The 25507-nt window shown below is 36.0% G+C and overlaps 1 protein-coding gene across 5 annotated transcripts in view; it reads right to left on the reverse strand.

Annotated features, from left to right (window-relative positions):
• Nucleotides 1–22598, reverse strand: part of EPHA7 (EPH receptor A7) — a 163689-nt gene extending 141091 nt beyond the window's left edge. For 2 of the 5 annotated variants that reach the window (XM_037520121.2, XM_037520118.2), the window contains exons 1-3: nt 22265–22597; nt 17886–17950; nt 13568–14237 (exon numbers count right to left, since the gene is read on the reverse strand). In XM_037520121.2, the coding sequence (XP_037376018.1) occupies nt 13568–14237; nt 17886–17950; nt 22265–22361 (832 nt within the window). In that variant the 5' untranslated portion in view covers nt 22362–22597. Of the gene's footprint in view, nt 1–13567; nt 14238–17885; nt 17951–22264 lie in introns of all 5 variants that reach the window. The other 3 variants (XM_037520119.2, XM_037520117.2, XM_054699036.1) reach the window with 2 other exon arrangements.
• Nucleotides 22599–25507: the final 2909 nt, after the last annotated feature.

Consider the following 25507-nt stretch of genomic DNA (forward strand, 5'->3'; position numbering starts at 1 on the left):
AGTACTATATAGACCATACATCATTAACTTTTAATCTTTATTCTCTCAAGTACGTAGTATTTTCCTAAGAAAAGTTTCAATAATTTCAGATACGTATATGCAAAGCAATTACCAATTTTTATTATTTCTTTTCTTATAAAAACAAAGTGAACAAAATCAAAATTATTCCTCTGAGAAGTGATCCAGAAGCACAAGGAAACTGATTTTTTAAATAAAATAATTCACGATTATTTGATAAATTATGCAATTAAAAACCTGAAATAATCATAAAAATTAAATAATATCTTAACACTAAGCCAAGGCTCAAACAAAAAAATACCAACAAGATACTTTTCACACCCAATCCCAGCTCAGAGTAGTTTCATGTGTTCCGATTGACCTAAGCAGTCTGCCTATGCATATTCTCAGGAGCATGTCCATCAATCAAAGTCAGCATTCTATCAGACTCCACTCTAATGGCAAGTGACAGTCAGTTATCTATTGGGATTAATGAATAATAAATATGCACTTTAGGTTTATAAAAATAAAATGCATATTATTTTCGATGTAGATTATCCTATATGCAAAACAGAGTTGGTTATTTTGGATTTTGTTGGTTTTCAGCTCATACGTTAGGAAATGGTTTTACAAAAGCAGCTTCAGTAAAATATGTGCTTAATGTGAACTCTGGTATACATTAGAGCTTTGTTTTTTAAACAAATCAACCTTGTCTCAGCTTGTTTCATACAAGCTTAAATGAGCTGCATTCACAGGCTTCTGAATACTTATGCTGTCTTTCACAGGTACTTTGTTGCCTCTGCAACAGACTATATGTCAGAAAATTCTTTAAAAACTAAAGATCAGAAGTGGTGTCTGTTCCCAAACTTTGTTCCTTTTCTTTGTTCATACTTACTCTGAATTCCTGATGGGAAAACTATTTAAATTATTACTAAGGTTTTCCTTATTGTTTAAGTCTCCATCTCTTTTGCTCAGATATCAACAGGAACTATTACAGCTTTTGAAAAAATAAGAACTGAAAACTTTAACTGATTCAACGGGTACTATACATCTTGACTGAGATCTTTAGGTATAGCAGGCAGTGGTAATTCTCGAATTATACAGTTGTAGTGAAAAGTTATAAAAGCAACTAAGCTTTCAACATTGCTCAAAGTTTGGTTTATTTTCTTAACTCAATAAAAATAAGTTAGGATTCAAATTACAAAAGTTTTGTCATATATTGTAAATTGTGATTTTTATTTTAAACTATTTTAACTTTTCATTAGAAAAATCAGTTTAATTTTATAATTTGTTTGTAAATAATGAGCATTATCAACAATTTTAAGAGGTAAAACTGATTTCTTAATATACCTAATTAAGAAATCTACTGGAAAACATAAAAGGATGAATTATAATTCAAAACAGAAAGATATGGCATCATTAGATCAAAACTTGCAATGATAATGAGTAACGGTTATTAATGAAGTTTAATCATTTTATTAATTGACTATTAATATGCATAACACTGAATTATTATATGTGAAAGCACTGCCATGTAAGGAAGGCAGAAAATGGGAAAATTCTTGCCAGCTATACACTGACATTTCAATAAAGAAAGAGACAGAATGTGAGACTTTTACTATTTTAACCCACTTAATAGCTAGAAAGGTATGTTCTATAAAGTTTTAAACAAGGAAGTAGTGTGGAATTTTCTGAAAGGTAAATGAAAAGCTATTCTTCTGCCAATGTCTACAACACTCCAGGAAAGATGCAGGGGAAAAAAAAAAAGAAGAACCGAAGGCAGCAGGGATAGAAAATAGCATCCACTTTACCACAAATACAGAAGTATGTTAATAAGAACAATGAGGGCCTACCTAGGGGCACATGAGGTTAAGCACAGCACTGTGAAGCTATCCACAGCCTCTGCAATATGAGTTCGATCCCCGGCCAGGAAGCTGCCCACATGGCACAGCAGACCTCTCCTGTCTCGCCTGCTGCTCCTCTCAGTCATGTATTGCAGTCAATTGCCTGTTCTGTTCCCCACTCTGTCTCTAGTGAATGCTCTCACCCACCATCCCCCCCATATCTCTGGCCTGTGTCCCAATTCTTGTATGCATAAATAAATATTTAAAAATAAAAAAGAACGATGACTACATGTAAAGTGATAGCATAGTGAATGATCCTGAAAAATCTTGAAAGAGCTATTTGAAATTGAAGTGAGTAGCATGTTGTCTTACTGGAAAAATTTACAAAGCGGTAAAGTGATCAAACCATTATGTTCAGCCTTGAAAAACACAGTGTTCTCCTACATAATGTTTGTGCATAATAAGCATTAGGCGCAGCAAGAAGCATGGTCAAAATATCAAACTGGAAAAGTTCTTGCCAGGTTTCCTTTGCAAACTAATACACTGTCTCAAAATAATAAGCCTGGATTTGCATGTGCTTATAGTTCCAGCTCTCAACCTGAATGGCTAAGCTAAGCATGTGTTAATTTAAAAGGTCAGTTTTGAGAAATAGATTTTGCAGAAACCTGACTGTCCTCTGCTTTACAAAGACTCAGAGGCTACAGTCTGTAGGTTTCTCAGAGATCTAATCAGAAACCACAAAGTTGAATAGCAAAGTTTCTGCTCCTTCCAAACTTAATTTCCGATAATGTTAGAGGTACACAAATGTCTTCATATTTAGATACAATGGCCAAGATATCCAAAATGTGTTCATTGTTAAAACGGGACCAGGTAAAATACTGTAGGAATTAACATTAAGTAGAAAAAGGAAAAGAAAAAGAGAGAAATGTACTTTCTTATAGTAATAACCTAAATACCCACTTGAAAATAAATAAGTTTATAAATAATGTTTTTAAATGTTTTTGCTTTGTGAAGCAAAATTAAAGATGTTACTTAAGCAGCTTAATTTTTTCATTGTTTTTTCTTTTAAAAGTATTTATTAATTTGAGAATATCCTATCCACAGGTTCAGCCTCTTTGTAATCGTCAAATTGAGATTTCTACTATGATTAAAAAAAACTTAACTATTCAGCACTTATAAACTAAGAGATTAGTATGCAAAAATAAGATATCTGAAAATGGGTCAAGGAGAAAAGTAAGCTTAGTTTTTTTTTTTTCTTTCATCATGTCCCATTATGTTGAAATATGTTTTTTTCTTTTTTGTGTGGGTGGGGTAGGATTTTTGTATGTGTGCATGTGTGTGCATATGCATTCAGATGCATATGTATATGATTATTATGTGCATAATTGTGTGCATGCATGTTTTGTTAAGTCTGCAATGTTAAAGTGAAAAAAAACTGGAAAAAGTAAGTTCTGATTTCACTTTGGGATCTGTCATAAATGAACTGCTAGAACTGTAAATGAGGTCTTTAGTTGTTCCACTTATTAAAAAAACTCTTCTAATTTATCTGATTATGTATAAGGTATATTCACACTTCAAAAATTTATATTCTAATTGTCTCGGAAGAGATCATACCCTCAAGGAGTACAAGAATGTCAATATAACAACTGTACTGTAATGAATTTATACAATTGAGTGGGTAAGATATATACGCCTGCTCACATCACAATTCAAGTACAAAAGTAACTTATAGAAAAATGTCAGTTAAAGTAGGAACACTATATAGTGTGAGTTACTTTACCTGTTAAAAGTAGATGATATTAAAAAAAAACTTTTAAAATCAATTAAGTTTATTTAGTTAGCCCAACTACTAGTTTAAATTAATGTTATTAATTAATGTCATTACCTAAATTAATACCAATGAGTGTCATTATCCAAATGGGAATTAGTTTAGCTAGCAATAACAAACTAATATTAAAATAAACCTAGAACACATAACCACTGGAAAATATAAAGTATGTATAGTTAACTTGCTAGTGCTCAATTTATTTTTCTTGGAATAAACTTTTATTAGGTAGTCACTTTTATTAGATATAGTCTCTCTCCTCACACTTATCCACTCTTAATGCCACTCTTTTAGAAAGAATTATCTTCTTAAAAAGTAAAGTGGGTCATATGAAAAGATTGTTGAGCAATTTTAATAAATGATAAATGCAAGGTACATCATTAATAACTATATCTGATTGACATTATCCTTTACTAATAAAAGAAACTCAATGCTCCCTTCTTCAGATTTAGGTTTTCTATAAAATTCAGAGGTAATGGCTCCAGTGCACATCTGAGCTCACCACCACCATAGATGAGGGATTAAACTAGGTGTTAATTGGGTGACACATGAAACAAAATATAAAAACATTATATGTGTTCTTTCAAAGCCTCTGATCTTCTAAAACAATGGATATAAAATAATCAACAGTTCACAACTTATATGAATGAACCAAATGAAAATATTCAAAATCCATAGTACATAAAATGTAATCATTAAAAAAAAAGTTTTGAACTGGGGGCTTCCCTGGTGACGTAGGGGTTAAAGACACCACTATCAAGCTATCACCAGCCACTGCAGCATGTGTTCACGAGTTCTATCCCTGCCAGCCTAGAGCAACCCACATGGCACAGCAGACCTCTCCTGCCTCGACCGCTGCTCCCCTCAGCAGTGTATTTCAGCAAATCTGACTGTTCTGTTCCCTACTCTCCCACTCTCTCTGGTGAATCCTCTCACCTCCCACATCTCTGGCTTACACCCCAGTTCTCGTATGCATAAATAATCTTTCAAAATTCTGTCATTCATCAATCCCACACTAAACAACGTAATCTAAATCATATACGCTTCTCGTTCTTCCACAGAATTTTAGAGAATGAACATTTATTTCAACTGATAAATACTATTCTGGGTTCCTATTAAATACTGTTACTTGGGATGAATACTTGATATTCATAAACACACAAATTTAGTAACTTTTAACAAAACTGATATCACAGAAAACAAAAAAGTACATAACTCAATATTTAGACTAAATTCAAGGTTGAGTTTTTGTTACCAGATTTTTACATGTGCATGTTTCCTTCTACTTCATTGTCCCAATGAAGTCATGTCTACATAAAACTAAATTTATGAAATATTTTGCAGAGGATGAGATAACTTAAACTCACTTAAATGTGAGGAAAATTAGAGTAAAGGGACTTTCTGAAATTCTTCTCTGACTTGTGTGTCAGATTGTTATGCACATAAAGAAAAATATCAAATATATAGCTGGGTCAAGTTTGTCCATGAATTTAAATATTATTTGCACAAAATAACTACATAATAGCATCACAAATAAAATCTTTCAGAGCCTCTCTGGTGGCCTACAGGTAAGTCTTAGCACTATCACCTCTACTGCCTAAGTTCCATCCCCAGCCAGAGAGCTAACCCACATGGCACAGCAGACCTCTCCTGTCTCACTCGCTGCTCCCCTCAGCAGCATATTTCAGTAGATCTGCCTGTTCTGCTCCCCACTCTGTCTCTGGTGAACCCTCTTACCCCCTGCACCTCGGGCCTACATCCCAGTTCTTGCATAAATAAATGAAAAAAAATAAATCTTAAAAGAAAAATCTTTCATAGATTAGTGATAATGATCTTAGAGGAATGACTAGAATTGGATAGTCAAATTAAATGTAACATTTTAAGGTATTACTGATTTTGATATGACGTCTGCCAAAAATTGATACTAAGAAATGTAAAAGAATGAGCAGATATTTACCAATGTTAGAAAAACTAGAAATGTTCTGAATTTATATACTGAGCTTATAAATCATGAAAAGTTAACCAGACATGTTAATTTCACATTTCTTTCCTTCTTTTCTTTTCTTTTTTGCTCACTGTCATCATTTCCTCCTTATTCCTGACATTCTTTATTTATTGAATATTTACCTTGTTCAATGCACATTGTGTCCATAGATACAAAAGATGACTGAAAGTGAGTAAAAGCTTACATCATTTTTAATGAACTCTATAATGATTTAGTAGAAACAGTGATATGATTTCAATTTAAGTGTCACAATGATCTTTCTCTATGTTTTTAACGAATTATAAACAAATTTCTCTGTATAGGACAGAAGAAACCGACAACAGCAGCTACTCCCAGGAAAAGGAAACGTGGCTCTTGTGCTCAGAGATGTCACTCGTTCCAGATCGATGCACATTACTCTCTCAGAACTGTCTTAAATATGTATTAATAGTCTCTGAGAGTGAATCACTTAAAGAAGTGTATAAAAACCTACAATGTAATGTAATTGTAACTCAAAAAGCAGAAATAAATTTCGATGTAATACTGAATTTATGTAATTTCCAATTTATAGAATAAAGTGTAATATTAGCTTTGGGACTGATTTTTTATCTTTGTCTTTTCTGTTTGTTTATACAATTCAAGCTAATGTGTGCAATATATAATTTGGAAGCAAAATAATAAAATCTTATAAAAAAGTCACTTTCCCATATAAGATAAACATAAATATACTTCAAGACCTCCTTACTTCAGAAAATATTAACAGAGGCTCTTGGAACTCTCTTCTTAAGACAAAGATATTGGAAATGAGGTGGAATTGCTTTCATTTTATTAGAGGAGCTAAACAGAGATGCCAAAGAGATATACAAAAGTGGTGAGAGAATTAGAGTACAATCATAAATAAATATAAATAATTATATTAATTTCATTAAAATAAATTCTTATTATTAGCAGTAGAATCCTGTCCATGGTCCCTAATTTATTATTGCATCAACTTGCTATACACTGTGAGGAAAATTAAATACAATACAGTGTTCTCAAACTTACAGAGTTTAAAACTAACCATAGAAATTAAGACTAGTCACATATCCAACAACAAATTAAATAGTAATATGAACTCAAAGAAAGAAAAATATCTGCCGCGGCAGTCAGTAGTGTATGATTAGGTTTTTAATCACATTTGTTGGAAGATCTAGGTGATGTCAGGACTGTGCTACCATAGGTAGGTAAAAAGCTAAAAGTAAGGTTTGTTATTACATGTAAGAAATTTGTAAAAGGAAATAGAGATAATGATTAAAATCAGAAAACATTTTCCCGCAGGAAAAACGCTAAGCATTTATAAGAAGTCACAAGAAGAGATCACCTATCATGGTATAGCTGATATTTAAATTGAAATTGCAAGGAAAGACCGAATTTCAACAGTCTGAGGAAGTAAGTGTAGGTAGAAAAGAGCAAGGCACGGTAAAAAGGCAAGAAAATGGTGCTGCCATAAACACTATTAGAATTTGGAAGAAAAGGGTCAGTGAAGAAGTCATAAATTTGTAAGTTTAAGGTACAATAGATAAGTGTGAGAGGTCAAGATGACAAATTTGGTTCTCGGCAGATGTGGCAAAATGTTAAGCAATAAGACATCATACTGCAGTGGGGGCAGAGATTTCAAGTATGATAAATATGTGCCCAAAAGTTAGAAAAGAATATTCGAGCCAAGTTTCAGGGATTTAAATGCCAGCCTAAGAAATTAGGCAATTTTATTGGTAATAAGGAACCTAAAGTTTTCTGAATAAAAAAATGATACAAGGTTGTGTTTTACAAAGTACATCTTCACTAGATTTCAAAGAAAGAACTAGATAGGACAGAGAATTATAAACAGCATGTTTAGTATATTTGTATTTTGAAGTAATCATAATGAAAAGTTTTTATTTGTATCATCTTTCACCAAAAAAAAAGGATGATACAAAAAAAGAAAGTTTAAAAAAAGAGCTTGCAAAAGATAAAATGCCCATCTATAAAGATGTGGTGTACTATATTGGTTAGGGAGAAGGATTCTGGAGCCAGACCACCTTAATTAAACAGCGGTCTATCATTCTTTATGTCATTTTCCATACTCAACAAACATCTCACTGTACTTTGATTTTCCTACATATAAATGGGCAAATATATACTTATAAATATAACTTAATATACAAGTAGCGTAATACTTTAGTAAAAAGCTTAATAGTGCCTATCTAGTATATGAATTGAGTAGTCAAATTTCCCTAAAATGACTGAATAAGAAGTGAATTAATGCATACAAAGCACTTAAAACAGCTCTTACCATCAGTAATTACCAAAAAAAGCTACAAGAGTTTTCTTTGTATTGCCTGAATCACCTTTTTTTTATTTTTTTATTTTTTTTAGAGGAGCAGCGGGCGTGACAGGAGGGGTCTGCCACGCCATGTGGGACCCTCCCCGGCCCGCCCACTGGGATAGAACCAGCGCTGCAGAGGTTGTGGACAGCTTCACAGCACTGCGCTCAACCGCCTGTACCACCAGGGGAGGCCCAGAATCGCCTACTTTTTAAATCATTTTACTTATACCTGCTATATCACCTGAGTCCAGTAATTTTTACATATGCTAACTTAATTTGAAAACTCTTTACTTTGGAGACGCAATACAAGTTGTCTTTGTTTGAGCTATCATGTTACATATAACATAATTACATTATTTAAAAAACACTAATGCTGAACACATTAAAACAGGATAAAGAATACCTATAATCCCACCACTCTGAAATGCTCACTGTGATATTCATACTCTCATATATTCTTTTATCTTTTCGTATTCTAAGTATCAGTGTATACAAAATTGTTTCCTTTTTTTTCACTCAAAATTATTAATATATCAATTCATAACTCCTAGAACACATCATTGATATTTTAAGGACCAAATTCAATTATTGATGTACCTTTACTTGGTTAGTTGATTTCCAATATTTAAAGTTACATACGTTGATAAGGGGAGGAAAAGATAGTATGAAAAGTGGCTTTCTTTTTTTGAATCATCTTCTTAGGTAAACTAGTAGGTTGAGATTACTGACTCAAAAGTCATTTAACTATTTGTGGCCTCTGAGATATATTTATTCACTCGTTGCTGTAAGATTTCTTTACTTAGCAAACTCCTTTCTGCATTATTAATAATAAGATGAAAGAAAGCATTCATTGATTATTTGCTATGTCCCAGATACTATTCTTAGGATTTTTATATGCATTATTTCATTCATTTCTGACTAGAACCCTGTGAGGGAGGTACTATTTTTATTAGTCCCAATTTATACTTAAGGAAATTAAAGCTTAGAGAGATTGTCCTAGTTTATGCACCTGGTATTCTGTGGAGCCAGAATTTAAAAACTCTGACTCTAACCTCTGAGCTATTAAAAGTACAGTTTATATCCTCCTTTTCTATATGTATTTGATCATAAGTATTTTGTATTATAAAGAATCATTTACTTATGAAAACTGATGGTGTCATTTACATGCTAGTTTTCTGCAGGAGAAAAATGACATGGTTTTCAAAAATTCAGTGAACAAAAACAATTTTAATATTACGAATGTGATAAAGTTCAATGGATGTTTAAATGTATTGAATGTTATATATGCCCATAAATTATATATTAAAATAATGAATGACTTGTTATCTTATTAACTGAAAACTCAAGGAGCATTTGGATAATTCCTTATAATAAAAATTAGAAATCTATGATTATTTGAATTCTCTTTTACACAAAATCATTAAAAAGTGCATTTCTAAATCTTTGTTTTAATTGAAAGTATTTAAATTAAGCAATATACCAATGGAAGAAATTACACCTCTATATTTTGAAATATGTGCATGCAAACTGCACTATATCCTTGGAATTTTTACATTTAGGGTCTGCATATATTTTATCATCCAAATCAGGACATTTTTGAAAGCAAAAAGAGGTGGTACTAATAAATAAAACAATTACCCAGGCAAACTAGGCATATGGTGACCCTCCTTAGAGTAAGTTTTAATAATTCTTAAGTAACTAAAGTCTTTCGGTTAAAAGTCCAGGACAAATTTTATGAAGCAATATGGTGTAATAGAGTAAAAAGACTTGAGTTGATATACAAGATCCTGTATTCTTGTCCAGTTTTGTTAATTATTACTATCTTTGAGCTTCAGTTTCTTCTGATGGAAGAGAAAAAGTAATACTTTCCACCTCTTAGAGATATAGCAAAGATTAAATGATAAAATGAAAATCAACATGATTTTTAAGTGCAAACAGCAAATTACCTATACAAATTCAAATTACAATGCTGAGTTCTACACATTAACAAATAATATTCTATTTTTTAAAATCGGAAAGTTCCAAAATTTTCAAAATATTTTTCAGCATATAATCTTACTAGTCTTCTGAAAATATTTATATATGTAAAATATAATCTGCTGTTAGTTATTCAAATGATATTTTTATCTAAGAAAATATATAGGCTAGTTTGCAAAGAGGTGATAAAACTTAAAAGGCAAAATATTTTAAAAATAACTTTTTAACAATAAATTCATGCCCCTTACTGGAATTATATGTTTTAAATGATTGTTAACAACTATCTTTATAAAAGCATCATTTTAAAGAATTAGACAAAAGTTCAACATATATTAGTAGACTTGAGAAACATTGGGTTTTCAAAGGTTTTTTTCTGCAAAATTACAATGGAAAAAATATGTTCCTATATCAACGGATCAAAACTAATCAATTTTCATAGTTGTTCAGATTTAAAATTATAATGAAACAGATCGCAATGGGCCAAACAGATAAACTCGTCTTTGAGCGGCTAAGCACTCTCTTTTGGCTAGGAACTCACTAGCATCCTCTCCCAAACACTTTAGTTTTCCTCAATATGGGACTGGAATTTGTTTTCAAACTCTTAACAGGATCATTGAAAGGAAACAGGAGAAATACTATAAAGGCAGGCCTGGATTGATTCCAGAGGCAAGAACTCTCAATGCAATGTGCTGGAATTAAGCCAAGGAGGGAAGTGTTTTCGCAAAGGAACATAGTGCCACAGTTAAGCATAAGGCATTTCATTCCTTTGTCAATATCACCAAGGCTAAAAATTATGAAATTTAGGTGATAAACAGTTTACTTGACTTACAACAATGCACACACACTGTTTCAGCCAAACTCTTAAGGAGGCATCTTGACTCAGTCATGAGTTTCCCCCTAATGAACTCAATACTTACTTCCACCTATTTTAACCCAGAATTAATGTAGATGATAGTGAAGTAATTTTACTTTATTTTTAAGTACCTCAGTGTAAATTGCAGGTGTGAATTTGGGTACTCAAATGTAGTTCCACTTCTTGAAAACAAAATAAATGAATGTGAGTAATTTTAGTAGTATCCCATTAAATGAGATTATTTTGCTCACTAGAAGCAATTGGAGACTTCGTCACAGTAAATAGATCTCTTTATTATAATTAAAGATTGCTTTTTTATTAAATTTGATACTTAGAAATGTAAGACTCCTAGTATTCCTACATTTTTTCTTAATAGGCAAATTTAGAAATCATTTGTGTTATATGACATAAAAAGAAATAAAAAAGATACTATAACTTCTTTTCAATCTTTACATTTTAAGAGTGGGATAATGAATTCTATTCCTAGTTTTTGCTCAAACAAATTTCAATTGTGCACTTTTATGTGAGTTCCTGCTTTATTTCTTATGTTTCCCATTTTTAATTGTGCAAATTTTAATTTTACTTTCAACTTTCTTATCAATCAAAATGGGCATTCCTGAAATTGGTTATTTTTACAGCTAAAGGAGCATAGTTTGTTCTTAATCTTTTTAAAGAAATAATTATTGTTAGAGTCCACGACGATCCATTTCGATTAACTGTTGTTAACTTCCAATCAGTAAAAACATTCCTTTTTGGTAAATCAAATATCTAACAGAGAATATTTCTATACTTACCTGGTGGAATAGCATTTTGCCTACTAGTAGTGATAATTCTTCATCAGTTTTTGATGTCCACATATATGGAACCTGCAGGATTTTTCACTCAATAAGAAATACTGCTGATGAGGGATATGGGAAGAAGGCATATGAGGTTTGGCTCCTCCAGGAATATCAAAGGAAGTTGCTAAACTGGCCTTTGGGACCAAAACCTATAACATCTCCAATTGTTCTGCTCCAAGTTCACTCACAGTGTAAGCATGGCATGGATGATAACTGAGAGCTAGGTTACAGGGTACTTTACATACCAGTGATCACACGCATGAAGTGCTTAACTCTTCAATCACAACAGAAAAATATATTTGCTCCAAAATGTAGTTACTCCATCTAAGAGTGTGTCCAATAGAAATAGAAGGTGAGCTACAAATATAATTTTTAAACTTCCACAAGCCTCATTTAAAAAGAGTAAAAATAAATCAAAATTAATTTTATTATATTTTATGTAACCCAATATATCTAGCTTGATTATTTTAATATGTAAGCATAGTTTAAAAAATTTATAATGATGTATGTTATAGTCTCTTTTTTTTGTACTAAATCTTCAAAATCCAGGGCATAATTTATACTTCCGGCACATCTCAATTTATAACAGCCCCTTCTCAGAACCAGAAGTACCACATGTGGTTACTGGCCACTGTATAGGATAACACAACTCTATTTAGTTATTATTTCTTCTTTAAATATTCTATTAGAATGAGAATTTTATAGGAAAGTAATGTGATTTGTGCACTCTACCACCATAAACGAGACATTTAAGCTCAACGATGAAATGATAATATTTGCTAGGTTTCTCCTCGCTTTGTGATAGAAACAAGGGCAATACTGTCACTAAAAGCCCAGGCTCTGGCATCAGAATGCCTTGAGATTAAATCTAAGCTAATACAAATATTACTAAATTAAGTGCAAGCAAGCAATTTACCCTTGAGAGTCCCAATTTTCTATTCTGAAAAAGAGATGACAATGATATTTCCACCTCATTAAATAAGCTGGTATATGTAAGCATTTGGAAGAGTGTCTGTATTTAAGTTATCAAAAGCACTGGTTATAATAATTATTATTAACTACAACCTCCTCTAGCTTAACTAGGATTTACAAATATAAAATTATGCATCTGAAATAGGAGCACAAAGAATATACAAAAGCTTTTTTGGAATGCAGTATGCTCTATATGTTAAGTTAAAAGAGACATAAGTAATATATACTTTATTATAAGATATTGCTCAGAATATCTACAAACAGAAAAATATCTATTAACCTTGACGGTTCATGTGACACAGCTTTAAACAGAAAAATGTGGTCCTTTATATTATGAGGCAGCAGAAAAACGATAATTTAATTATTTAGAACAAAATACAACCTTTGCAGAAATAACCTCAGAGATTTATTAAGTGACATTTGATGATTTTTTGTACCAAAGTTTTAGTATTTATTAAAAAAAAATCTAAAAGTCTGTCAAATGTATTTTATATGTTCTGACTATCACAGGAAATCTCTTGTTAGCAGCCCCCATAACCTCCTCTCTTCTAATACTGACAGGCCAAGATAATACCGGTTTAAAAGCAGGAGGAATCACCTATCATTAAATCCTGATTAACATCACCTCACTCTGCCCCTTCCCCTCTCTTACATCTCATAGCCTAACATGCAACCATTGACTTCTATGTGGAGCACAGGGCAAATTAAATTTTGGCAACAAGTATCATTATTAGAGATATTTACTGTCCACGTTTAGTGCAGATATCACTATGGGTAATCACTGACAAATTCAACAGTGACTTTAAGACCTACTGAATGGGGCTGGAGGTATAAACTCACTTGTTCAAATAATTACTATTTCTTAAAGTTTCTGACAGCAAAATAAAAAAAATAAAACACAAAGTGGAATATTAACAGAACATATTACTTACGTTCACAAGTGTCGCCTTTTTGCTGGTAGCCTGCTTTGCAGATACATTTTCCAATGGGCACTAACCATTCTCCTTCTGCACTGCAGTGCATCCTGGGGGAGTTTTCCGCCTCTTCCTCTGCACTGCTGACACATGTCCCTCGAACCTCGACTAAAGAGGAAAATTCTGAACCAGTCACTGTATCTGGAAAGATAGCTAAGTTCTCAATAATGGACCAGCACTTCTTGTAGTACACTTTGACAGAAACCAATGCTATGCAAGCCCCTACATCCTGAAAGGCAAGATAGAATCCCTTTTTGGACAAAGGTCCAATCTCTCTCACCTCAGTGTTAAGCTTCATCTTTCTTTCACCAAGGTCACCTTGAGTAAAACTTTCATCTGCAGCAATGGTGTCTATTTTTACATAGAGGTTTTCTCTTATATTCCTGCCAGTGTCATAGTCTGTTTCATAATAGTACAAATTAAAGGTTTCCTTGCAAGTTCCCAATACTCCAGGAAGACTGTTACAATCCCTCAGGGTGAATTTCAATTCTACAAAAATCCTTTGTGCATTGCCTTTTGAAATCCAGTTAGTCCGCAGCCAGTTGTTTTGGTTGGGCTCCATGACCTGGCACACCTGGTATGTTCGTATGGGGGTATAGTTCTCATCCAAACCACTAATTTCTTCCCACTGTAAAATTTAAAAAAGGTCATCAGTCATTCAGCAAAAATAAACACTTTGTTTCTGAATGTGCATCAACAATCTTTAGTATAGCATAAATGGCAATCTTTGAATTACGTGAATTTCAACACTGGCAAACACGGTAACCTGAGAACAGAGGATTTTCAGTTCAACTTCAAGCTGGTGGGTGGCTGAACATCATTTAGGTTGCTTGCCTTGTCTGTACATACAATAAATATTTCATTTTGTTTAGTATCTGTTTGCTGTGTATTAGTGTTTCTTTTTACATGTTTGCTTATGTCTATAGCCGCCACTGAAATCACACTTTGTATAGACCAGAATGTACAATTACTTAAATTACCATTTAATAAGTATACATATGGATATATGGTAGAATTTTTAATAACCTGACATTTTAAGTATTGATAATAAACTGAGACAAAATCTTAAAACGCCAAAGAAAATGCCGCTGGTACTCTGAAATATGAAAAGCATCCCGCAACATGTTGATATTTTTAATATGGACTCTTTTGCATCTGTTCAAAATAAGATATAATGGGATATCATTGTACATGGGTATTTGTACACTGCAAAGTTATGTGTAATATTGTACATAAAGTCCCATAAATATGTAGGTGGCAAGTCAGCATGCTGGATCCTTTTTCAATAATAAGTTTTCTGGCAGGAAAAATATCAGATGTTTAGAAATGTCCACCCATATGCTGATAAAATATATACTATAATAAATTCATAATTGGTATTTTCACTAAAAAGAAGTTTAATAAAATTTACAAGTTTAAAGGTCAAACCATATATAACCTAGATTGCGCATTAGTAAATGAATTATTTCACCTATAATAGCCATAAACAGCTAAAATAACAGTTGCTTATATCCTTTTTTTTTAAAGATTTATTGTATTTATTTATTTATGCATACAAGAGCTTGGATATATGCTGGGGGTGTGGTGTGTGTGAAAGGATTCACCAGAGACAGAGTGGGGAACAGAACAGGCAAACTGACTGACATACTCTGCTGAGGGGAGCATCAGGCATGACAGGAGAGGTCTGCTGTGCCATGTGGGTTAGCTCCCTGGCCAGGGATAGAACTCATGCTGCTAGAGCTGGTGATAGCTGCATAGTGCTGAGACTTAACCCCTTGCGCCACCAGGGAGGCCCTTATCACCTTTCTGACCATTATTACAAAATTTTTCTCTTTGTATTTATAACTTGTCATCTGCTTATATTCACTTCCCCTATAAGAAATGCCAAATATAAAAAGGTATATTAGTACTCAAGTCCAAAGTCACACCACATGCAATATTTAAGCTATTGTTTTAAGACAGACAGATAAAAAATAAACTAATAAGCATGTGATAACAAGTTTTATTTGCAAGACTTGATTATAGAATCAATTTACGTAATGGTATACAAAATATTAATACCTACTCTTAAAACTGGTTCTTAGAAAACTGACAAATTATATAATAGACTATAATTCAGGAACTCCTTATGATATTATATATATGCTGCAACTTTACTATACGCAGCCAACTGTCACAAAGCAAAGACTAGTTAAAGGTGAGCACAGTTTCCCTTTGTTTCAGTTAACTGCTTATATAATCTGTTTGAATGGCCTTTAGTCAAATATAATCAAATTAATCCCCTTTGACAGGTAAGGTTAGTCTCTTAATTAGACTAAAATTATTTTTAAAAGTAAACCTAATAATGTTATCTACCAAAAAGTCAAAAACTCCAAAGATAAATGTGCTCATTTTAACAATTCCCCAGTTTGAGAAATCAAGGCTAATTAATACAGAGGGATATATCTCAAGAATTCTTTTTCCTAACTTCAAGAACAATTATAGTATTTTGTTTTATGTATGAAAACTCAATTTTACAATGTATGAAACTCAGTTAATTTTATTTTTTATTTAAAAGTTTATTCCTGAGGAGGAAATTTCAACACAAGATTGGATAGAAAACAAATAGTGCGACTATGTAAGTGCATTTAACACAACTCCTATTTTATTATCTCACTTTCTAAAAGACTGCAATCATTTTCACAAACGACACTGGGATAGAAGCCTTAATTGAGATACTGTAATTTCACAGTATGTTTATAAAAATATATTCTAGAAACTTACATATTTATAATATTTTAGGTCCGGTTAGACATTCAATCACATTCGTGTAAAATATTGTCAATCATCATTTTCTATTATTATCTGTTGATTCCTATAGATAAGTAAGGTTAACTGTTAACTCAAGATACTTTGGATTGATAAAATGCCCATTTGAGTCAAGATAACACAGACAGTGATAATTTATCATTTTATGGACTACATGGATGAAATACTACAATCATATATCAGTTTACTTCTCCTTAGAGATAAAAACCAACTTCTGTCTCTCTCTGTTTTAATTGATGGATGGTAGAAAATGGGCTACATCTGTCACTGGCAAGAAAGGTGTTTCATTTTTTATTGTGAATGTCTTCCTAAAATGTATATTATTTTACTTGTGGAAACTACTCCACTTTCAAAAAGCATGCTAGCATACTTCAAATTCAATACACTTTAATTTTAACCAGTAAAATATTTGTCATTTTTTTATGCAGAGAACTACAACACAATCTTAAGCAATCTCTCGAATGTTAAGTTAGTGAAAATCTGAGTATCTTAAACAGATTTGTATTGCTCCCATTTAGTTCATGATATTGATTTTATGATGTTCTTATACTCAAAACAACCCTTCAGACATTCATTCTTCTCTTTGCATAATTTGTTATACCTTTATATCCTCATTTATACTTTGCCTCCCTATTTTTTATTTCTAGGATTAACTTAAGTAACAACGGGGTAATTTCTCCTTTCTCAGAGTCAGCTTTCTTAACAAGGGATAAAGATTGTTCTCTCTCACACAATTAAAATATGACATGAGGACATACAGATAGAAGTAAATTTAAGTAAATACATGTTTCCTGATACATCAAACATAATGGTCAGAACTTTTCTAGGGTTTACTTATCTTATCATAGATTTTTATTGGATGTTTTACATTCATATTTATGGTAGCAGATTTTTATTCTAATATGCATGCTCTGCTATCACATTTGATTAATAACAGCAGATAGCACATAATATAAATCTGCAGATTTCAAATATTTTATAGCAATCTTTATGCTAAAATACTGAGCATATTAGCATCAACTTTTTAAAGCACATTTTGAATGATGCTAAAACTGTTTTTGAAAGAGGAAAACAGATTACCTACTGTTTTGAAGAGCTATATATACAACCTACCTGGTGATTATCCAAAAGAAATATAAAGCAACTAAAGAGTTTGTGAGTTTGTGAAAGGAATGTTCCCTGCAATTAGTTAGCATTTATAGCTTGAAACTTGAGGTATGATTCCACTCACAATAAGAGCTCCCAAAATTATGGCTATAGAGATTTTTTTTTTATTCATTTCCCCATATTCTAAGTATACCTTTGCTATTCAAAGAGCTCAACTTCCCCTATTAACAGAACAAAGTATTTAATAAGATAATTGAAATTAAAAGTTTAAATATGAAGTATTTCTCACTGGGGGAGCGGAAAAAGGCATTGTTTCTTACTTTAAAAATAAAGGGTCATTTTTAGGAGGAGAAGCACTTACCCCATTGGGTGGAGAGGAAATCCATTCCAACTCTGTTTGTTGTGCTTTAGAATCCAGCAGTAGTACTGAAAAAGAAAGTTTTATTTCCCAAAGTTACATGAAAAATTTAAACACAAAAGCAAAAGTTATTAACATGAATCTAATTATCGTTTTATGATTTAAAATATATACACATTTACTTGTAAAGATTAATGGTGAAAAGAATACCTGTCCGTTATATATTCCACTTTGTTAGAGAAGAAAAATGGTAAAATACCCATATTATATTTGGTATTTTTTAAAGGAAAATATTACAATAAATCTTAAAAATTCGAAGTAGCATGAGAGTGAGTGTAAAAACGGATACGTGATACACTCTTAGTAATTATGTATTATAAAGCGTTTAAGCCCTCCAAATTTTGTCAAATATAATAACATGGAAAAAACAAAATGTAATTCCATGTACTTTGCAGCCAGTCATTAATTTGTAATATTCTGCCAAAAGTATTTTCTAGAGCCTTTTGAGAATTGGAGTTTATTTTTTTAAGAACTCTCTATATACAGTACCTTCTCTTCAGCCAACATGAATACAATTAAAAACTATATTAAGCAATACTATCAAGGGAAAACAAACTATTATGTACAAGAGATACATTGATGGGCTAGCAAAACATCTTTTTTCAATATTTCTATTTCTTTAATTTCCAAATGTCTGAAAGCATTAGTTAATTCTCAAGATGGTATATTTAAACTCTGACTCGACTTTTACAAATAGTTCATTCTACTTTTTTGGTATTAAAAAGCGTAATACTTACATGAATGCAAATGTTCCAATAGGACAAATAAAATGCATTCAAATGCCATATATTTATATCATGATTTCATTTTTATACATTTCATTACATTTTAGGGCAATTACCTTCCTAAGTCATTCATTCTTTACTCAAACTGGCTCATGCTTTCAGAATCACAAGAGTTCTTACTCTTTTAAAAATATTTATCTGACTCTATAGTACTTTAACAAAATATCAGTTGTCTAGAAACAATAGTGAATACATTTTCAAGCATGTATATATGCTGAGCATCAACCTCAGCAAAATATTCAAACGTGGGCTTAAAATACATGTTTACATGGACTTTCAAATAATCACTAAAGGAAAAAAAGGTGTATTTGAAAGGTAATGAAAATTTGCTGTGCTAAGAAAACAAAGGAATAGTTGATGTGTTCAAATTCTCGCTAGTCAAGGTTATTCCCTGTACTTTAAAGTAGATATAGACACTTTCACGATTGTTTTACACTTAGACTCTCGGGGAGGCTATGACAGCACAAACCTTGGTCACAAACGCTTGATACCCCTTCATACAAGGAGGAAAACACTTTTAAAATACCAAGTTGTATTCTGCACTTGGAACATCACTATATCGTTGGACTCGTGAATTTACATGAAGTAATGTTTAAAGTTTATTTGTTGTCCTCAACAGAGAAGCAGCACAGAAAACTACGTGGGTTCCAAGTACTCTCCTTTTGAGATGTTTTATTATTATTATTTTATTTTTCTTCTATACTGACAAGAAACAAGTGGTTTTTAAACCCAAGTGACCTTCTAGGGTCGTTTTTGAGAGTGAAATAAGTCTTGTGATTATTGTTTATTGCAGTTCCCTTAACCCTCAGCACAGCCTGGGGTGGGAGCCAGGGACCACCGCGGGGCTGTGATGGCAAACAAGTTAAGAGAGAAACAAACTAACATTTAAAATCAAAACAGAAACAGGCCCCGGAGCGTTTAATCAGAAGCAGCTCTAAAGTGATCAGCGTGTCTCCCTGCCTGCTGTCAGCTCTCAGGATACACCCGCAAGTGAGCACTTTCGCCTGCCCGCCCTGAGCACCGAGCGCCATCCTCTCTTTACGCCCGCGGAGGCGCAGCGCCCCGCGACCTAGCAGGACCCAGGACACACCGGCCGGGGCTCGGGGACTCCACGCCCCATGGAGCGGGCCGGGTGAGGGTAAGGGCGAGGCGCAGACCAGCCTGCCAGGGGCCGCGCGGGCAGCGGTGGGGGCCGGGGCCGGGGCCGGGGCCGGAGCCGGGGCCGGGGCGGGGCGGGAGGGGCGGGGGCTGCCAGACAGGCGTGCCCGCCGCGCGGAGCATCCATTACGCCTCCGCCAGACCTGGACACTCCAGGGAACCCGTGGCGCCCCAGCTCCTGAACGAGCGGAGAGGAGAGAGGCTTTCGGGAAGCGTCTCCTCTGAGGGATCTGGCAGCGGCATTTGCGGAGAGGAGAAGCAGCAGCTGCACTTCGCCTCCAAGCGTCAGACTCTGACCTGTACTTGTGCTCACAGTAGCGGTAACTGACCTCCCCCAAGAGATCATGAATGGGGAAAGTGAGGGGAGGCGATCTCACACCTTCCTCCAGCCACCGGGGAAGGTCGGACACCTGCTCGAGGCGGTTCCCAGCGGACGCCGCGGGGTACCCCGGCACTGCCTGGAGGATTGCTGGCTCCCAGAATAGCAGTTCTTGGTCGCCACCGGGCGCAGAAGTGTTGCCACCGAAAGAAGCCAGGAGCACGCGCCACCCCCGCCCGCCTTTTAAACATCTCACTTCTGCATTTAAAAAATCCAGTCTCCTGGAATCAGAATCCTCTCCACGTATCTTGCACCCAGAAGAGAAAAACGACCGAGACATTCTGGCTGCTGAAACCTCTCCCCCTAGTGATGCAGTTATTTATAGCTCAAACTCCTGCCCGGGTCTGCGTGAGCTCGCGCGCGGGGCTTCGCAGCGGAGGTGCAAACTTTTGCTCAGGTTCCGCTATTTCGGAGGAATCAGTACAAGATTCCAGGACTAAATGTTCCTGATCCTCGTGTCATGCGAGTAGAAGTGGAGTTTTTTGTTTTGTTTTTTTTTTTTAATTGTGTATAAGTGTGTGTTTCTAGCAGATGTTGTTTCATCTGCAAATGCATAACCGACAGCGCAGTCACTGTTTTCTCTGAATGGGTTCAGCGCCAATACAGGTTGCAGATGTGGAAACTGGGGTCAGAAGGTCATGCTGGATCAAAGAATAGGGCTTAGCGTTGGGTTGGGGAGTGGTTTGAGTGAATGAAGAGGGTGCACTGAAAGAATAAAGAAAAGCAGCACTAAGTCACTAAGTTTTCAGAGACAGAAAAAGCCAGTAGCAGCGGTATGTAACCACCGCTCCCCCCCCCCATCACCACCATGACCTAAATCTGATAACAAGAGTCTTCCATCCTCCACACTTTAGGAACAAGCAATTATTATATTCCGTTTTTAAATATCGGAAATAAAACCTCAGACTTACATCCTAGAGGATAAGGAGGTGGCGGTTGAGTGTGACACTGCTCAGAAGCATGACATTACCATTGACAAGATTTATTTTTCCCCAGCTCCGACTACAGGCACCAAAAGGTATTTTACCTTCTGTCAATGGTTCAAAGAAGAAAAAAAAAAAAAATAATCATACACATGTGCATCTGGCTGCTGAAATAAAACCTGCTTTCGTCAACCTAAACTAGCCTTCAGGCTCTGGGTTTTTCGCAAGGTTTGACCACTCGGACTCAGCTGGCGGACGGTGGGTCAGATGTTGGAGGGCTCGGAGTCGCCCAGGCGGCATCTCCTCGCCAACTGCACAGCCCCAGACCGCCCCCTGCCTCTCCCGCCCCGCCGAGCCCCGCTGGGCTGCCGCTGTCTCCGCAGCCGCCGAGCCCCGCGCGCCGCGCGCGCTGAATGGATGCCCCAGCGGCCCGCCGGCTGCGCGCAGCTCTCCCGCTTCACCTCCGCGGCTTTATTGTTCCGCGCTGGCGGCCGAGCACCAACCGCAGGCCCGCGCCGCCTCCTTCGACGCAGTGAGCACTTCATTAGTAACCCGAGCGTTCGGAGCTCACACAAGTCACGGCTCCACTGGGAAGGCTCCAGACTCCAGCGCTCGCCGGCGGGCTAGCCGGGACATCACGGGCTGCACTCCCCAGCCTCCGACCAACTCTGGCCCCGCGTACCCCGCCGGAGGAAAACACCGATCGGAGGAGAGAAGAGAGGCTGGAAGAAGAGCTCTGACCCGCTTGGGTTCCCAGAGAAGGCGCGTGCCGACCGTCCCTTCCACCCCACCCCACCGCGCTCCGCTGCTGCTCACGCCCTCCAGACCGCCCGCGCCAGCAATGTCGCTCCCGTCGGGCGCACGACCCTGGGGCGCGAGGCTGCCGGCGGCTCCGAGCAGCCCCACTCGCCGCCCGCCGGCCTGGAGCAGCCCGAGCAGTGAGGGGGCGGGGAGCCGGCGGGGGAGGGTCGCCGGGCGCCGGAGGCGCGGCCGGCAGCCCGCGGACGAGCGGGCTGGTGCAGGTAGACAGCTAAATAAATAAGTCAGAACAAACTTTGCTTTCCAACATCGCCTTACCTTCCTTCGCAGCCTGCGCTTCCCCGGTATGTGCAAAGCGGAGCAGCCAGATGTAGCATAAAATAATCCATGAAGGGTGCCGAGTTTGAAAAACCATGGTGCATGAGCAGGTTTTATTTTAGGTTGCAGTTGAGTCGCAGCTTTTTAAATGCTGTTTGCTCCGAAGTGGGGTTTTTTTATTGCGCTCCTCGCATAGATCCCCCTCTTGATCTCCGGCCGGCTGCTCCACGTTTAGCTTTTTTATTATTTCCCCCCCCCCCTCCTCCTGTTCGTTCGCACCGTGTTTGCTGCCTGCAAGTCTCCGACTGCTGACCGGCCGCTTGCTCCACACTCCAATAATATCAATTAGGGGGGAGGGGGCGGGGCTCGGAGCCGAGAGCCTCCGCCAGTCGGGCTGAGTGGCAGGCGCAGCCGGCCTGCCAGGCGGCGATTCCCAGGGCTGGGGGGCGGGTCCAGGCCAAACCTCCGCCCCGACCGCGGGGGCGGAGTTCGGGGCGCGGGCCAATCGGTGGCGAGGGGAGTCAGGTTGCGGGTCCAGGATTCCCTCCAGGTTCTGAGCTCCCGGCTGGCTCCGGATGTTCAGAGGGGGAGCGAGACGAGGCAGCCGAGGTGCATGCTGCTGTGGATGCACCGACTTCAGCAACCGCAGCTTTCGTGGAGCAGAATCAATCCGAGAATAATGCTCCCACTTGCACTCCTGTCTAGAGCGGTACTCCTCGCAGTCCTTTAGAAATGGGAGGCGATGCCAGCTGCCTCTCAGCTGCCCTACGCGGAGCCGGGACAGGGACATGAGCTGTGTGTCTTTTAAGTAAAGTGCCTTTTACTTTTTTGTTACGCACAAGCTTCGCTGTGCTGTTCTTTTCTTGCAGGATTTCTACTTTTCCTGTGACTCTAAAGGCAGTCTGCTCCAGGCACCACCCAACACAGACCCTGAAAGAATAAAAGTAACCAAATGCATTATGTTTCAAACAATGTTTCCAAGAGTTTGCAGTAAGCTCTGGCAAAAGAAAGAGGAAAAGGGAGTGGAGAAAGGAAGTCTTTTGTTTTCCCTGCCCCCTCACCCTCGCCCTATCATTTCACTGGAGTTTGGTGGGTGAAGTAGAACCTTAAGAGAGGAACTTCAGAAGGTTCTACATCATTTTTCTTACATGTTTATTATTTTCTGAGGTTTTCCTGAGATTGCCCCACTTTGGTTGTTTCCCATTTCGCTGCATAATTTATACCCTTAATTTTAAGGAATACTATCACGCATCAAATTCATAAGGCGAGACCATCTCTTTCGCAAATCTGAATACTTTTTAATGAGTATTCATTAATTATTTTTTCAAAGGAAACTAAGAATAAAAAGTGTAACCAGTTGAAGTCATCCAAATGATGCATCAAGGACGACTACTTCAGAAAACTGTTTATCGTTAGGCAGTTTCGGACACTGCAGTTCCAGAGGTGGGTAATATAATAAGGGGGAAACCTTTAAAACCTTAATTGCCAAATCATCCATTTCAGAGGTCACTCGGAGTAAATTGATAACATGTTTAAGATGAACTTCGTTTTCTTCTTGTCCTATATGTCTTCCATTTAAAAACAATTTTCAGGCATTCGTAATTTACCTTTGTTTATGAGAGCCACAAAGTTTGATCTCACCTAAGACTTTGAACTTTTCCTATCCTTTCTATCTATGGAAATATAAAGTAAATTGAGTTATTTCCGGTACTCATAGCAAAGACTTCCCAGAGGTGACAGATCCCCAAATTTAACATTTTTCATTTTATGGTAAATTGTCTCCTGTGGCTTTTACTTGCCTAATGCAGCTACGCAGAAAATAGAAATGAAATTTTCTTCTCCTCTCTATGATCTGTAGATTTTTTACATGTTACGTGTTCTGAGTCATTATGCTACTAGATATTTTAGAAATTATATCTCAAATCATCTTAAGGATGATTTGGAAAGGATGCATGGAAAATGTAAAGCGCCAATAGCTTACCCTTGAAAACAAGCAAAAAAGTATAGAGTACACATGTTACAGAAACAAGAAGAATTTACACAACTATGCTATAAGAGTAAAAATTGTAAAGTAAAACGTTAGATTTAATAACATAAACCTCACACATAGACTTTAAAATTATTAGTCTCAGAACCACAATCTCACAAGTATTAACAACACTCTAATAGTTAATTCTCCAGGATTTCAACACTTTCCCCAGGGTCTCATCCCCACTTCTTAGAATGACACCAAGGTAGCCTTTAAAGTTTCAAATATTCCTTTCATCTATTGAATGACTAATACTCGGTGATGTGAATACAAATACCTTTCCAGTAAACCAGGAAACCAAAGAAGTAACAGTCTTTACTCTGATGAGAGTAAATGGTGTAGGGAGCCCCCTTATTGTGTCCCTTCCCTATCAACTCAGGAGCATGTGCATCTTAGCTTTTATTTTTAGAGACAAGAGGCTTCACATTAAATGCACATGTGCCAGGCTGCTGACAGTTTTCTCCGGCAGAGTTGCACAATGATACTCATTTTTAGGTTTACCAACCTTCTATACTTGTCTTATTTATCTAGTTATATTGATAAACTAAATAAATGGCATTTAAATAAAAATGAATTACATAGTCAAGAAAAAAAGTGTTCATTATACTGTATTAAATAGCATTTATTTTAATGTATAAACTGGCATTGGACTATGACTAACGGTAAAGCATGTAAACCTAGTTGTACAGGAAGCCATTGAAGTAAAAACTAATCAGTTCGCAAAACTTTCATGTTTTAAAATAACATTTAAGAGTTAATGCATGTTACTAAAATGGTTTATTTTAGCTTTACATCTATAAGGTTTGCACATTATCTCTAAAGCAAATTTTAGAAAAGTAAATGTATATTTACATAAAAATGAATTAGAAGTCATTTTTCCTAGCCTAGTAGAGGGTGTCTGCAAACTCTGCATGTGAGCTGAAGCAGTAATTGTGAAATCTATTCTTTTAATTTTAATATTTTCATTGTACAGTGCAGTTGATAGAGTAAACTACTTATATTAGGCTAATTTTAAAAATATAGAAAAAAGGGACTGAAACCTTAATATTTTCATATATTTTCTCTGTTGAAACATGTCACAAATATTCAGTAGAAAAATGAAAAATGCCTATCCTCAGATGCAAAGGTGATATACCCAATTTTTATGCATGGTAATATTTTTATCTTATTATTAATAATCACACACAACTCAACATATATGAAAGTAAATGTAC

Source organism: Talpa occidentalis, unplaced genomic scaffold (assembly GCF_014898055.3).
Source record: "Talpa occidentalis isolate TD23 unplaced genomic scaffold, MPIMG_talOcc4v2.1 talOcc4.2, whole genome shotgun sequence".
In the NCBI taxonomy this organism is placed as follows: domain Eukaryota; kingdom Metazoa; phylum Chordata; class Mammalia; order Eulipotyphla; family Talpidae; genus Talpa; species Talpa occidentalis.